Below are 16,449 nucleotides of genomic sequence, written 5' to 3' on the forward strand. Positions count from 1 at the left end.
AAAACTCCCGGCCTGCCTGAATGATTTGTTGCATATTACTAGTAGTTACGCTGTTTCAAGGTGTCACTTTGATCAGGTTTGGTGTTGTATGAGGCCATGAGGTCAGGAGATCAGTCACAAAATAAGCACATACTTTGTGTAAATTCATATCGGTAGAGTACCGGTACTTCATGATCCGGTATTTTGGACCTGTACCTAATTAGTTTCTACGGTACAGTACCGGTACGCAGTACCGGTACGCAGCACTAGGATCAGGTACTGTAGCTAACTATGGTAGAATACCATGATAGTTTTGTGTTTGTGTGTGTGTGTGTGTTTGGGTGTGTGTGTGTGTGTTCTGTCAGCCACTTGAATAAGAATAAGAACAAGCACAAAAATCCAAATAAATCATACCATCTTGTTTGAAGAGGTGGCCTTTTATGACAAAATGTAAAATCTAAACTTAGTATACAAATCATTTATCTAAATGTACCACAAAATGTACCAAAAAATGTACCACAAAATTTATCTAAATGTACCACAAAATGTACCACAAAATGTACCACAAAATAAAGTACATTTAAGTCATCATTCAACGATTATTGCACATTGAGCAGGCTCACATTGTCCAATCTATTGTGTAACAGTACAGCCTCCTTCCAAGCAAATATTGGAGAAACATGAACAAGTATGCAACAATTAATAACATTTCATATCTATAATATCAGACATTAAAAAAATGGTTACCAACCTTCATATTCCTTCTACATTTTCGCAAATATGTAATATCATCTGTAAAAGTGCTTCATGAAGAAGTATTTTTTTCACAAGCTAGATAAGCCCCCTGCCCTGAGATCTAGGGATTCCGCCAGTTGGGCACGCCACTAGAAGGCCGATTTTCGTCAGGGTATATTTCAAAGAACTGACTGGTTGTTCTTATCTTCTCATCGACACATTGTAGATTTTTATGCAAACAAAAAGCTGGCAATGTGCCTTTTAGAAATCACGTCTCATACTTTGATTTGCAAACCGAATGTGTACATATCCTATAATTAACACTGTAGGAATGTGTATAGTTGCGCTCAGCATTGTACTTTAGCAAGTATTATTTGTCAGTTAAGCAACTTCTTCTCCCCACTCCCAAGACAGAAAAACATGGAAATTATAGGTTTGGCCATACAACCCACACTGGTTTTGACCATTATGGAGATATATAGAAATGGACGGGCAAATAAAATTAAAAAAAGAAATCTTCTTCTGGTCCTATCTTGATACTGTAAATCATGAAATATTTGCTGTGATCTTATATCTGTTGGATTTGGGGTGACCTGTCACCTCGAATTCATAAAACTGTGCTGTCTTCCATTGCTTTTCACTGTACCGTTTCAACCACTAACTTAAACACAACAAAAGCCCACTTTCCCCCTTGCTTCAAAATTAAGTCTGTTCCCATGAAATTACATTATTTCATAGAATGTGAGCGAAGTGCATGCAATGGACCATTCCCGTCGAACACCATATCGCACATATAGAACCCCCTGTTCTATTTGCAACACCTCCGTCAAAAACAGGGCTAGTAGGACAGAAACGGCATGTCTTATAAGCAGGGTATGTATATCTGTGACATGTATAACTTAACTATATCTGTGACAGATAACTCAACAGAACTCAGTCCGCTTTATTGACAGCCAAGCGGCAGCGGCCATTTTTGTCCGTCAAGCGCTGTTTTTGACGGAGGTGTTTGAAATAGAACAGGGGGAGTGGCTTATTGTGTTTGACCGGAACGGTCCATTGGAACGACCCTAAGACTGTTTCAAATGGTGCACGCCGGTCAAAGTGTTGAGGTAGAATTTGAGCCAAGACCACATAACCCCCACGGCGCAGTAGACTGATGTGAGCATGAGAGGGAGGAACGGCAGGCGTGTGGTGAGACCTAGGGCGTGATGGCCCAGACTGCAGTACAGCTGGAGTAACACCAGCCCGACGACGTACGCAGTCTCCACGGGGGTCAGGAGGGGGAGGCAGTACGGCCGTCTCCTACTGGAGCTGTGGTAACAACAGGTAACAGCCATGACTACTACATTCTATATCTATCTACATCTATATATACATCGACAGTACGGCCGTCTCCTACTGGAGCTGTGATAACAACAGGTAACAGCCATGACTACTACATCTATATCTATCTACATCTATATATACATCGACAGTATGGCCATGTCCTACTGGAGCTGTCATAATAACAAGAACAGCCATGACTACTACATCTACAGCTATACAATACTAGACAAGATACCGCATGGGGCATAGCATCTAGGACAAAAGTAGAGGCCTTATCTATCTGTGGCCAGTGGTGTTGGTGCAACTGGTTCAAAAATGAACAAACAAAAAGTGATGCATCGAAAAAAATAGTGGTGATAACTAGTACCAGAGCCCAAGATTGAGTACAACAAAGGTTCCTAAGTCTTAACCTTTACTTTTATAATTAGCACACTCAAGTAGCCATTTTGGCACCAAATTCCATATTGGTTATAGAGTCAGGCAGCAGGGAGAAGTTTAAAGAATCTTGTCTTGCTTTCTTACAAAGTTGCCAACTTTTTTGCCATTATCAAAGTTCAAAAGGCTAAAATTGTATCTTTAAGGTACCTGAAAATCTAAATCAAGGTATCTATGAAATGGCACATGTATCTATCTTCAAATGCTAAATTGCAATGACACAGGTAAGATAAAGTAGATAGTGGTAGGAACAAACAAAACTCACCCATGCAGCGCTCCCAGGGACAAGAAGGCGAACAGTGAGAACATCAGCATCAGGCACACTTTACTGGGGGTCTCTGGGTGGGAATAGCAATACAGTATTTGTAAGGTTGTTGAACAACATCTAATATAATAATAATATATTGTTAATTCCAGCCCACTCTTTGGTGTCGTACTTTCGTCAATACTCCGTTTGTGAAATTTGAAATGTTCTATATACCGTGCAAGTAATATAGGCTTTTATTGAAGCTATTCCAACGAGTGAAAATTTTAGTGATTTGTATGCAAGTCATGTTTTTCTATTTAAGTAAGACGTCGGACAATACATAGACGTTACAGTATATCTTAATATTTTAATACAAATGTTGTCTATTGTAATGAAATTCCACACAATTCAGCCTCTGGCTGCCATGTGGCGTTTTGCTCTTTGATTGTTTTAATTGAATAAACTATTATCATTGTTCAATAGGAAGAAATACAGTATTCAGTAAGAGATACAAATCATTCATGCTTTGATAAAGGATAGACATTGAGGTACATTAATTTTGTAAATGTAATAAGATAGGCCAAATGATAGTTACTCGTTAAAGCAACTGGATAACATTTTGAAACATGCAGTCAGCTAAACTGTCTTTACCTTATCAACATATCTATTCAGAGTTTCTGATAAAAAAATTGGAATCATTGTAAAGGATAACAATTAAGCTTTCTAATGATATCTGATACTATATGATTCTATGACATATGATACTATTTTAGATTAATAGATAACAGCAGAGAACTGATTGGTCAAATTTGAGTTTATGGACTTTTTGTGCTGAGTTTAGTTGAATAAACATTTCATTGCAATTTTTCACTGCAAAAAATCCTTAAGAGATTCATTAGTCATGTAGGTCTATACTAGTCTGGACCTAGTCTCGTGCTCTCACGATACTAGATCACTCTGTTATCAAGACACACGGTAGACGTCGAAAATTTGGAGGTAGGTGTTTTGTTACCTTTATAAAGTCACTGACTGAATATTATTCTAGTAATTGGTAAAAAGTCATTGGGATTCCTCACCTGCCTGTGTGTAGAGGAGTGGGAAGAGAGACAGGTGCCCACAGGTGCTGAGGAGCAGGAACACCTGACCGTCCTGCCGACTTTCTACTGCCAGCAAACTGCGGGGGACAAAATACAGCTCAGCATTTAGTATCTTTGTAGCAGGCATGTCTCCAGGGCCAGTCTCTCTGTCCCGGGACAGAAATTTGCTTTTTGCCAATGCTAGGGATGAATTTTTCACCTCGTCAGTCCCCAAAATATGAACTTCATGACATGAAACTGATCAAAATGTATTTTGTAAGCTTAAAATGGCAGATTTAACAATGAAATTAACAACATGGGCTCCAAAACAATGAGTGGGACAGAAAAAAAATGATAAAGATGGACACAGCCCTTCCTTTGCAGTAAAAGAAACTCAATATTCAGTACCAGCATATCTATGAAGCTTGGACATCCAGGTAGTAAGATACAGTATACAAAAGCTACTCTGGCAACTGGATGAGTTTTGCAATCTGTCACAGAAGAAGACAGCGGATTCTGCCTGAAACATCTGACCATTTACAAATATCCAGTTGCAAATAAATTTGTATTGTGTATCAAGTACCAGTACTATCTTTGCAGTGAAAGAAACATAGCCTTTAGAACATTCAAAACCAGTGTCATTTTTGCAGCTAGTGAAAGAAACATAGCCCAACATTCAGAACCAGTGTTATTTTGTAGTAAGTGAAGGAAACATAGCCCAACATTCAGTGTCTCCATTCCATATTGAAGATGTGTAGAGATGTCCCTAAGAGGAATGATGAGGATGATGTCGTCCATTGCGGGTCAGAAGGATGACGGCTGAGACACAAAGATTACCGGTTTCAACCTTTCATTCAAAAGTCTTCATTAGACAATGAGGATGATGGCCTTCTCAAAAAGACTAGGGGTTCTTCCCAGTGGGGGTGAATCAACACTTATAGCCTGGTCCTTCACAGCTTGCATTTACTGTACAAAACTGGTGCGGTACACATAAAGGCGGTTTACTGGTTAAGAAGAACAAACAAATGAGTAAGTTACAAAGATGTACCTGAGTGGAATGATGATGAGGATGATGGCCTTCTCGTGCACGTGGTACCCGAAGAGGAAGGAAGCGAAGGCGCAGAGGACGAGGCAGCGCAGGAAGTCCCGCGGTGTGCACGGTCGTCTCCACAGGTGCACCAGAGCAGGCTGGGGGAAAATCAAAACATGAAAAATGTGATTATTTTATCTATATCTGTATAGCCGGTATAACTGCCATTCGGCATAACACACCAGCTTCTGTATCTGTATCTATATAGCCGGTATAACCGCCATTCGGCGTAACACACCAGCTTCTGTATCTGTATCTATATAGCCAGTATAACCGCCATTCGGCGTAACACACCAGCTTCTGTATCTGTATCTATATAGCCGGTATAACCGCCATTCAGCATAACACACCAGCTTCTGTATCTGTATCTATGTAGCCAGTATATCCGCCATTCGGCATAACACACCAGCTTCTGTAAATTGTACATGTATCTATATAGCCGGTATAACCGCCATTCGGCATGACACACCAGCTTCTGTATTTGTATCTACATTGTATAAAGCCGGTATAACCGCCATTCGGCACAACACACCAGCTTCGCTATATTCATCTTCACGGAACAGAAACATATTGTTTTTGCTACAGTAACATTTCTTTTTCCTCTACTTCTCCAAACAAATAATGTCATTGAAAGCTGGCAAGTAAATCAGTCTTCCTGTATACTTCCTGTATATCATGGCCATTACAACATGCAGTCAATGGATAGTACAATCAGCACCAAGGAAAGGGAATACTGTACATCCCCAAGGTGCTCACAAAGTTAAACTTACATAAAGCTTACAACATTTCCCCACAAATGCCAACCAGATACATGTGTACACAGACAGACACAAACCCACTGAAACCCACCTACCCACACACATGGAGATACACAAACAGACATAGACGTACACACATGCAGACATACACTCACAAACACACATACTACGCACACAGAGACACACACAAACACACACAATGTGACATCCACTCACACAGACATCCACACACCTAGACACATATGCACCCAAACATGTACTGTACACAGGCACATACAAACACACGGGCACACACACACACACACACACACACACACACATACACAGGCACACACACACACACACACACACCATGACCTTTAACCCCATCTCACCATCATGGCTGCCAGGGTGAGTATAACTGTGACCAGCGGTGTGATGGTCGGCAGTGCATTGTGGGTATACTCCTGTACCAGCCCCCCTGTCATGGTGGCCTGTGTGATGTCATCGGGGGACAGGAGCTTCGCACGAACAGCTGAAGGGCGGAGTAAAACAACAAGGCAATCAGACATGGCAGACTTCCTCCGTTTACGGATACAGCTCTGTGACACTCACAGTCCAATAGACAAAAGTAGCAGCACTGAAGATATGTGGCAACTTGTGTATATTGAAAATCACTGAAAAATACACACAGGTAGGCCAAAAACAACACTTCAGTCCCTTAGGGTGAAATAACGAAAACAAAAGTCTCTTGGTCCAGTTTGAAGAAGACTGAATACATGTAGCTGATCCTCCACTGGTCATAACAAAAGGCAGACACTACATTTATGAGCAGTATACACAGAACTGATTGCATTCAACAATGTCCAAAAACAAAGAAAAACATAGGGTTATAAAGCAGCAACTCTAAATGTGTTTTAGTAGTTTCAGTACCTACTGCAGTAGCGGCCTTGTCTGCGATGTTGTACAGAGCCCAGAAGTTGGGTGCCCAGTAGGCGTGAACCAGCCCTCTCTTCACAGGAAACAGTCGGGATAAAACTTGACCTAGCTGGCCCTGAAAAAAAAACCCACATAAACATACAAACAGCGATGTTGTACAGAACCCAGAAGTAGGGTGACCAGTATAATGCCGGGATGGGGAAGAAATGAAATGGACTGATGGCAGCAGATATGCATACCACAGCTATTGCAGGGATGTGTTTCAAAACCAGGTTGGGCAACCAGCATGGTAATTATACATAATCAACATGTTGAAAATCATGAGCTCCATGCATGTATGCCTAACATACATGTATTAAAGTAGTCGTATGTATGGCACCCAATTTCCAATTGGTTACAGAGTTATGCAGCAGGGAAAAGGTTAACTCATTAAAGAGCATAGAAAACTAGACTCATTTCTAGGCTAGAAGATATTTTCACACAACATGATACACATATGGCATCATACTATGGGCCGTACCATTAAAATGAAGGGTCCAAACGAGATGGCAAAGACCTCCAGCACGACGACCCCCAGCCCCAACAGGTTCAGCACAGACAGACTGGTCCACTGGACACGCCCGTCTGAGGACAGAGTTGGGAGACACTGATTGCTTTAAATTTGTTATTTATACTGAGCTTCCATGTTAGTGGAAAGTGGAAAGGTACCATTATGTTGTAAAGAATACAATATATACATAAGTTTTATAATCATGGTGACATGGCACATGTATATATCACGTCAGAGATCAAGTGCTCCTTTTTATACTAAGTATAATCAATCAATCAATCAATCAATTCAATTCTTTATCAACATACAAACACTGCAGACATATGGCATGAGTTGTGTATACTTAAAGAGATCTAAAGATTTCAATTATTTTTCGAATTTCTAATAGTGTTATAAACATATTAAACAAATTAGAGCATAATGTACACATAGGAGTCATCTGGGTGAAACCCATCCACTATGTCTGCTTTAAGATGTTCAGGAAGTGTCTTGACCTCTGTTTGACCTTGTGAAGCAGTGTGCCCTCAGCAGGTAGATGAAGTAGGCAGGTGCGATGTACAGGTAGATGTGCTTGAAGTTCAGCAGCAAGGAGAACCAGAACGCTCCTTCAAGATGTCTTCTCTGTAAAACATTCAGACAAAATGTTCTCAGGAGAGTACTGTGGTCACTGTATACATGTAGTTTCACAAAATGTCCTTCATTGAAATAGATGAGATATTTTGTTACTCCATCCATCCAAAATCACAAAATACATCATACAAAATTAGAAAGTCCTCAGATAATTTAAACCAGCACTAAACCCACTTCTAACTGTTGTGCCATCTTTCTAAATCCTATTTAGTACATGCTACTAATAGTACTATACTGTCTTTCTTATAGTCTTAAAATCATCATTATCACTCTACTGCATTTTTCTTTCCCATTGGATCCGTGGATTATGTTTCTCTGTGTATTCATGTGTTGTTAATGTGAAATGTGTATGAATTTGATGTGAAATGCAATAAAAAAAAGTTATCATTAGCTAAAAAAAACTCATTGCTAAAAAGCTTTAGCTTGTGCATCGTGACCACCTACCTGTAGAATCCTGGCGATGGACAACAGCTTAATTCCAGTCAGGAAACCATTGTATTGGAAATGGATGTCTGAAGCAAACTGTTAAGTTATCAAACCTACTTGTATAACATGCATTGGTAGATGAATGATCATCGCTAACTTCAAGTTCAAGTTTGGACACTACAAATCAGGAAAATATGTAAATGTAGGGGCAAAGATGTATCTCTATTTAATGGTATTTTTGTTTGTAATAACATCAATACATATAGAGATTCAATAATTTTTTATATTTTAATTAATCAATTGATCGATTGGTCTATCGATTGATTGATTGAATGATTGATTGATTGATTGACTGAAGCCTGCCATGAAAAGATACGGTCCACGATGAGGAGTCCGAAGTTCCACAGCAGCAGGACAGCCAGTACAAACGTCGGCTGGGACAGGAGGCTGGGGGACTTCTTTTTCCCAACAAGCTGCACACACTGACAGCATCTGAAACAAGGCAACTACAAATGTCGGCTGGGTCAGGAGATGGGGGGACTTTTTCTTCCCAACAAGCTGCACACACTGACAACACCTGAATATGGCAGACAACAAGCTTAAGACAATAAGAGATGGCAAATGTCACCCTCCCACACAGAAACAAGCAATGACATAGATACAAGAGCTGTAGTGCCAGCACAAACATGTGTAAATGTGTGAGTGTAAACTTCTTCTTACCAACCACCTGTACCAACTGACAACACCTAAACATGATACTAGTATACATCCTAAAAGCGATACTGACTACCTGTAATTGTACTTTGCACTGCAGCTACAGCTAGGTGTGGCTGTGTGAAAAATTAGTCACGTTTGGGACCACGTTCTTTACACTGCAGCAGTGACTCCTAGTACTGAGTCCTAGCTGCAGTGCTAAGTGGAACCCGTCATTATCACCTTGACGAAGGTGACAGACAGTCACCAACACATTGGCTTTGGTAGAAATAGTTGTTGGTTGTGTATAAAAAACTTTGTTATCCATTATCTCCCACTTACTCGTACACGGCGTACACCAGCAGCAGGTCGGAAACGATGACAGACAGCCGCTGGAACAGGACCGTAGGGAAGCTGGCGTACTTCAAGTTCGTGACCTCCAGCATGCCAGGGTCAAAGTACTTGGCTACGTGAGACAGGAGGAACTCGAACCAGGCAAACAGGGGAGGGTAGTCCAGCGTCCACTCGGAGGTGTCCTGGAGTAGGGGGGGGGGTGGTACATATTAATAATGCTACGTGAGACAGGAGATGTACAAATGTAAAGTAAAGCAAAAGGTATACATGTAATACAAGATCATACTATATTGCTATTCTATAATAAGTTTTATTATCTACGGTACTAATGCGGGGTTTGATTTCTTCTCTGAAAGCAGTGGAAAATAAAAAGCCCCACACTTTCAATGATGAGTGGGTTGGAAGATTTCAAAAGGAATATGAGTTTCTGTGTATTTCTTAATCTAGAAAAGTTTTTGGAGATTTCGGATACTTTCGTGAAAAATCTGTTTCTTTCGGCTTCAAATTTGGGACATTTGCATATAAAATCGTATTTCATTTTCCACTGCTTCGGTTGCACACTGTTTACATGTTCTGTCTTGGACCGATAGCTAATGAATAATCTATATGAATAATGCTACATGAGACAGGAGATATTCGAACCAGGCAACTCTTATCCGAACAGTCTATTTCACTCTAATCCACTCTATTTAGCTGTGAAGATATAACGTAATGCTCCAGACCTCATAGTACCACTGTGACACTGGCCGGCTGTGCGTGATGGCTAACCAGTTCCTGTGGACCTCGAAGTCTGTCGAACGACTGCAGAAAGAAACAGGGGAACATACATTGTACTGCGTGAAAAAATTTCATTAGGTTGATAAATCAATTCAACATACTTTTCTATACTAGTAGGTGAACAAGCTTGATTTTCTTCTATACAGATTTTTCGACAACCTATAGACTTTTTTCATCAGTTTAGAATTTAATGTAGAGCAGAAAAATGAGGTTGTGTACCTAAGAACAAGGAGGCGTTTTATATAGATTTTATATAGATATTTCTATATAAAACCTTCTTGCTAAGAATCTACTACATGTATATGTTAAAGGGAATCAAAGTGTATTGGTCAACTGGTATGTAGATCAGCCGTTTGTGATTGAGCAGCATATTTAATTAAAGTGAAAGTCGCCTTCCCAAAAATGTAGCATCAGCTGATGGTTTTACATTTATTTCTTTATAACATATTCGTCACATCTTTAATAGGTCCTGTATTTAGTACTATTACGCCATAGGAAGGGAGGTTGCCGAATACTGGAGGGGGAGTGTATAGCAGACAAGCGCCAGTGGTGACACGAGAAGAAGAAGAAGAATGTGAAAGTGACAGTAGAGATATTTGATTAGTTGTTCCACTATACATGTAACTTATAGCAACAACCACTTTCACTCGCAAGTTGCCCTTCGAGTTTGAAAGTTTTGTTTGTTTTTGTTTGAAGCATAACTTTAACAATCCCCATCTATTCCCTATGGATGCTGCAAATTGAAAATCACAGTTGCACCGTTGCATATCAATACCAAGTGTACTTCCAAAATGTGAAAAATATTTTCCTGGGAGACGCCTCCAAAGGGTCAAAGTTCATCCTCCATTCATTCTGATTTCAATGGCATTTTTCGGACCATACCAGCTTCTAAATGCATTCCAACGTTGGACGGAAACATGTGTCTACATGAAAATATTGAAAGATACTCACTAGCTGGGGATAAGAAGGAGTTTCACGATTGTAACGGTCACAACAACGCAGAAGTACATGGGCGCCGCCATCTTGGACCGAACAGCCTGGTGGGATAGCAGATGTCAAAGTTCACAGCTGTTTCTGCCACGCTACTCGCCCCTCCCCTTTCATACCTGGGCAGCTCTCTCATAAATCTAGAAAAGCTCCCGTGAACAGGTACGTGCGTTTGCATCTAATGATGGCTTAGACTCCAATCTATGATAGGAACAACAGAGAGCTTGAATATTATAAATATACACTTGCGTGAATATACTAGTCTACTGTCTGTCGATCTGCTCTTTGTTCTGCCGAACTTTTTATAATTTGTGGGTTTCTAGACGAGTTCAAATCCTGTTCTTCTATTATAGAAGAAACTAAGAAGGGTTGTATTACCTGGACGTGATGCCCCAGTTGAGGCCTTTGTCCAGTAAAGTGTAGATGTAGATGACTATCATGATCAAGGACAGGGTGTTATTAGCCGTCGCACTATGTCCGATGCAGTAAAAAACTCTTGACGTTCGTTCAGAACCAGCTGTAGCATTGTAAATGCACAATGTTATGACATAACGTTACATACATATACATTATGTGTGACCCACAAGTCCACACCCGTCGTTCTAGCCATGGGGACTGTTGCAGGGCTTGTATATAGCCCGGTGTTGTACCAAGCTATATGCATAACAAGCCCTGCAACAGTCCCCACGTACGGCTACTGTCTTTCTTTCTCGATCATCAAAAGTAATTGTACTTTCCCATTTCATTAGCTGCAGATCCCATCCAGACACCATGCAGGCCTCCCTCAGCACCACAGAGGCAGTGCGGGTGTACAGGGAGCTGGCACGGAGGCCCAGCGTCGCCCGCGCATGGATCAACTCTGCGAAAGACGTGGGGACAACTGAGAGGAAACTTGCTGAGGTCAACTCCCTCTGGTCTCAGAGGGACATCGAGACGTCGAAGACCGCCAAGTTCATCAGGCATGTTGTTGTCGTTTTTGTTGTTGTTGTTGTTGTTTGCTCTTCAATAGCTCCTGTGAAGAGTTGACTTATGTGGGTTTCTCAAATTCTATATGCTTTCTAACATATTGAGATATTCTTACACTCAAGTAAGTGAAGTACCCACAATGTACTTAGAGTATATTTATACCAGAAGCTCACTTTAAAAGTTCACTACTAATGAAATGCAAAGATGTTCTACTATATGCATGAGCCACTGTGTTTGTTCCTATGATACCCTCGTCATTAACATGAAACCCCTTTTGAATGATATGAAAATAAAAGGAGATTCCCCCAATTTTTGCTAGATTGTTGTTTGATGTCTAAATCTCATAAGTGTTTGATTTTGCTTAATCTCTAATTGTCTGATTTTTCTTCCTCAGGAGCCACAGGGTGGACGTGGCGGACGGCCGCGTGGCGAGTACGGAGGTCTGCGGAGCTCCTGTCGACACCAGCACCTGCCTGCTGCAGCAGACCTCTCCCTCGGGGAACTTCTCCGCAATCCTCCGTCTCATCTCCGACAAGCAGTACCTGGAGGTCTGGAGCCGCACCTGTAAGCTGAAGAACGTGGAACTGCAAGTCCTGGAGAAGCACGGGAAGGTGTACGATGACGGAACATTCGGGTGTTTCCAGTGGTCCCCTTGTGAACGGTACCTTTTGTACGTCGCTGAGAAGAAAATGCCCAAGGTGGAGTCTTTTTTTTAATTTTGATTATCATTCACACATACAAAAGTACAAAACATAACAACACATAGACAATTGCACAAATATATACCAATATTATTGCTACAGGGGTCACTCCCACTGCCTTTTTTGGCTAGGGTATGCTCCCTCAGACTTTTTGACAGGTGTTTCATCCCTCCTGGATTTTTCTGTGCTAGGGTTTCTTCCAAAGGAGTAGGACTACTAGTATATCTGTGCAGGGATGTTATCCCTGGGTCTCTGTGCAATGTTTTCCTTCCAAGTCGGACTTATAGCTTCTCTTAATTTTCATTACATATTTTTCAAATATTACAATTCCAGATGGAGTCGTTCTTCAAGCGGAAAGACAAGGAGAAGGCGGAGTCCGATGATGCGCCGGTGCGGGGGGAGGAGTTTGTGTACCAGGAGGACTGGGGGGAGGGGCTGGTGTCCAAACATCGCCCTGTTCTCTGCATCTTTGACGTGGAAGAGGAAACAACACAGGTAAGCTGGTAAAGCCGTTATGCAATAGATAAGGCCATACCAATTTCAAATCCAGATACCAGAATGCCTCCTTGGACACAAGCAAGAAGTGGTTCATGGACATATCCAGCCATTCTACTCTGTTAGATTATGAAAAGTCCAAGATATAAATGGATTATAATGCTTGAGGGCTCTAGACTATCAGAACTTGCAGTGATTTCTGTGGTATGAAATCCAATGCACTAGAGAGGTGAAGTTGACACCCAGTCAAATGCATGACTTGCAAGGATGCTGGAATGGTAGCAGAATGATTGCTTGAAAGGAGTGCTGCATAATTTTCTATGTTCAGTTCCTTTAGGTTCTTCAGTTCTTGAAAGTGAGAAGGCTCAAAAATTCTAATGCCATTGTTTTCTAGGTTCAAACTTTCCAACTTCTGCAATTTTCTAAAGTTCCCTGGTCATTATCTTCACAGGTGCTGACGAGTGTTCCCGACGAGGTGTCCCCCGGACAGGCGGTGTGGTGTCCCGACGGGAAAGGCGTGGTGTTCGTGGGGTGGTGGCACGTTCCCTTCCGCCTGGGGATCATCTACTGCACCAACCGCAGGAGCGCCCTCTTCCGCCTGGACCTGGAGGGGCAGGCGTGCGAGCAGCTGACGGGAGACGGGCTGTCGGTGCGATGTCCGCGGTTCAGCCCCGACGGCAGCCGCCTGGTGTTCCTGCAGAACCCTGCAGGGGGGCCGCACAACAGCTGCAGCCAGGTGAGTGGGGAGTGTTTTTAAACATATTATGTAGTCCGTGAATAGTTGCATCAGGTTGATAAGTCACTGAACCAGTCAGAATTGCCTTGAAGAAAGTGACAGATCTGATGGTCACCGAAACGTCAGTGGGATTAATCTCTTGGTTGTGTAAAACAAGTCTTTTTATTCACTGTATAATGTAGTTCCCAAGATGTTCTGGTATCATGTTTGTGTAACAGTAAGGGTGTTTTGCCCAGAACACAGAGGTCATGGGTTCAAATCCCCTGACATGCCACCGATGTTGTTCCCTTGGGAATGGCACTCTACACAAGTTTCCTCACTTGACCCACCTGGTGTAAAAATGGATAGCTGACTTTGGTTGGGGATGTAAAAGGCAGTGGAAAGAGAGGGTTGGGCTCCGCCTTCCAACACTAGTACTGCACCCTAGGCATAGTGGATAACAACTGTCAACTCATGCTGAAGGGATTACCTTTACCTTTTTCTTCAGTTCCAAAGAAAATAGATTATAATTGTGACTTATTAATCCATCTTACACATTTCCTGCTTCCTTTTCTTGGACCATTATGTGGGAATAAATAACCAGTCGAATTCCATTGCTTAAGCTAGTACCACCAGTAGAATTGGACATAACAATCTGCATATGTACACGTGTACATTATTTCTTAGAAACTTTCAAGATAAAATCCCCTGGCCTATTTTATAGTAGAGAATATTTGAATCAATTACAAAAGACTGACTCTAACTTACATCCTCCCACAGGTGGCTGTGTATCTATGGAAGGAGAAGACAGCCGTGGTGGTGACCGACATTGTGAGGAAGGCGTCGGGCGACAGTTTCCCGGGCATCTACGCCTTCGACAACGGGTACCAGCAGTGCTGGGCGGCGGACAGCCGGAGGGTCGTGCTGAACACCTACTGGAGGAGCAAGATGGCGCTGCTCGTCATCAACACCGATACAAAAGAGGTCAATTGTTTGTTCGTTTTATTCAGATTGGCAGTTCTGATTATATATGTATATCTACAGTACTGATTATATATACAAAATAATACTGGTTATATACAAAAATATACTGATTATATACAAAAATATACTGATTATATACAAAAATATACTGATTATATACAAAAATATACTGATTGTATACAAATAAAAATATATAAAAACTCTTGCTACAAAAAAGGACTTCTGGGGCTACAAAAAAGGAGTTCTGGGGCTCCCCCATCCATGTGCAAGCACGTCTAACCCCCAGATGATGGGGAACAAAAGACGTTAAATTGGATAGAGAGAGAGACAAAATATACTGATTATATACAAGAATATACTTATTGTATACAAAAATATACTGATTATATACAGAAATATACTGTTTATATATATACAAAAATTTACTGATTATATACAAAATCCCCACCAGGTTAAGAAACTGTCGGCGGAAGGAGACGACACTGCTGCTGCATGGAGGCTTCTCGACATTCGTGATGACCTCATCGTCGCTGCCTGCTGTTCCCCAAACACGAGCCAACACCTGCGCTGTGCCGTGCTGCCCCCCTCGGGACAGGAGCATCTGGTGAAGTGGGAAACTCTGGACGACGTAGTGCCGACCCTCTCACCTCCTGTCGACCACAAAGTCATCACCTTCACTCCTGTGGATGGAGGAATAGAGTACGAAGCAATCTTGATGAGAAAGCGAGGGGTTGAGTCTCCGCCGATGATCGTGTGGCCACACGGGGGACCTCACAGTGTGTTTTCGTCAGAATTCCTCCCTTATATAGCTGGATTCTGCCAGCTGGGATTTGCGGTTCTCCTAGTTAACTACCGAGGTTCTCTCGGGTTCGGCCAGGACTTTGTTGAGAGCTTGCCGGGGAAGGTTGGCAGTCAAGATGTCTCAGATGTACATCACGCTGTCAAGACAGTTGTGGTGACCGAAGGGGTTAACAAGGACAAGCTGTTGCTCTGCGGAGGCTCTCACGGGGGTTTCCTGGTCACCCATCTTGTCGGGCAGTTCCCGGACACCTACAAGGCGTGCGTGGCGCGGAATCCGGTGACGAACATCGCGAGCATGTTCGGCACGACGGACATCCCCGATTGGTGCTGCGTGGAGGCCGGGTTGGAACCCGACTTCCACGCGCCCCCCTCCCCCGAAGTCTACTCCGCCATGCTGACCAGATCTCCGATGTATCATGCCGATAAGATTAAAACTCCCACGATGGTTATGCTGGGCGAGGTAGACAGGAGAGTCCCTCCCCCTCAGGGTAAGGAGCTGCACAGGCTGCTGAAGACCCGGGGAGTGCCGACAAGGCTGCTCGTCTATCCCGACAACTCTCACCCCATCTCTAAGGTGGACGCAGAAGCAGACGCCTTCGTCAACATCTACAAGTGGTTCACTGAACACATGGCAAATTAGTAATGGTGACGGTGGAATGGGGAAGGCAAAAAACTGTACCATAGAAATTGCCTCAGGTGATAATAACAGTAAGCAACTATAAAATACAATCACAAAAGCCTTTGTCAACATCTATAAGTGGTTCTTAGAACACATGACAACTGAGTAATGGTTGGGAAATCAGAGG

The 16,449-nt window shown here is 42.2% G+C and overlaps 2 protein-coding genes across 2 annotated transcripts; one reads left to right on the top strand and one right to left on the bottom strand.

Moving 5' to 3' along the window:
- Positions 1-383: 383 nt before the first annotated feature.
- On the bottom strand, positions 384-11,031 carry LOC136436142 (dolichyl pyrophosphate Glc1Man9GlcNAc2 alpha-1,3-glucosyltransferase-like). The gene is made up of 13 exons (XM_066429914.1): positions 10,946-11,031; positions 9,940-10,018; positions 9,206-9,399; positions 8,547-8,662; positions 8,189-8,256; positions 7,609-7,735; positions 7,085-7,188; positions 6,559-6,679; positions 6,021-6,160; positions 4,847-4,986; positions 3,799-3,896; positions 2,741-2,813; positions 384-2,025 (listed from the first exon to the last, which is right to left on the bottom strand). Exons 1-13 carry the CDS (start codon positions 11,014-11,016, stop codon positions 1,782-1,784), a joined length of 1,575 nt encoding a protein of 524 aa, XP_066286011.1. The 5' UTR covers positions 11,017-11,031; the 3' UTR covers positions 384-1,781.
- A 9-nt stretch (positions 11,032-11,040) lies between these two features.
- On the top strand, positions 11,041-16,430 carry LOC136437165 (acylamino-acid-releasing enzyme-like). The gene is made up of 7 exons (XM_066431646.1): positions 11,041-11,143; positions 11,731-11,940; positions 12,342-12,645; positions 12,982-13,143; positions 13,595-13,879; positions 14,639-14,842; positions 15,294-16,430. The coding sequence occupies exons 2-7, from the start codon at positions 11,753-11,755 to the stop codon at positions 16,281-16,283; spliced, it is 2,133 nt and encodes a 710-aa protein (XP_066287743.1). The 5' UTR covers positions 11,041-11,143; positions 11,731-11,752; the 3' UTR covers positions 16,284-16,430.
- The last annotated feature ends 19 nt before the right edge of the window (positions 16,431-16,449 follow it).

Source organism: Branchiostoma lanceolatum, chromosome 6 (assembly GCF_035083965.1).
Source record: "Branchiostoma lanceolatum isolate klBraLanc5 chromosome 6, klBraLanc5.hap2, whole genome shotgun sequence".
In the NCBI taxonomy this organism is placed as follows: domain Eukaryota; kingdom Metazoa; phylum Chordata; class Leptocardii; order Amphioxiformes; family Branchiostomatidae; genus Branchiostoma; species Branchiostoma lanceolatum.

Excerpts from the sequence above, each read along its gene's own strand:
- LOC136436142 (XM_066429914.1), bottom strand. The coding sequence starts at position 11,016 with ATGGCGGCGCCCATGTACTTCTGCGTTGTTGTGACCGTTACAATCGTG. Across the intron at positions 6,680-7,084 it reads TTGGACCCTTCATTTTAATG|GGCCAGCTAGGTCAAGTTTT; the intron begins GTACGGCCCATA and ends TTTTTTTTTCAG. Across the intron at positions 3,897-4,846 it reads CTCATCATCATTCCACTCAG|TTTGCTGGCAGTAGAAAGTC; the intron begins GTACATCTTTGT and ends TGTCCCCCGCAG.
- LOC136437165 (XM_066431646.1), top strand. The coding sequence starts at position 11,753 with ATGCAGGCCTCCCTCAGCACCACAGAGGCAGTGCGGGTGTACAGGGAG. Across the intron at positions 12,646-12,981 it reads CTGAGAAGAAAATGCCCAAG|ATGGAGTCGTTCTTCAAGCG; the intron begins GTGGAGTCTTTT and ends TTACAATTCCAG. Across the intron at positions 14,843-15,293 it reads TCAACACCGATACAAAAGAG|GTTAAGAAACTGTCGGCGGA; the intron begins GTCAATTGTTTG and ends AATCCCCACCAG.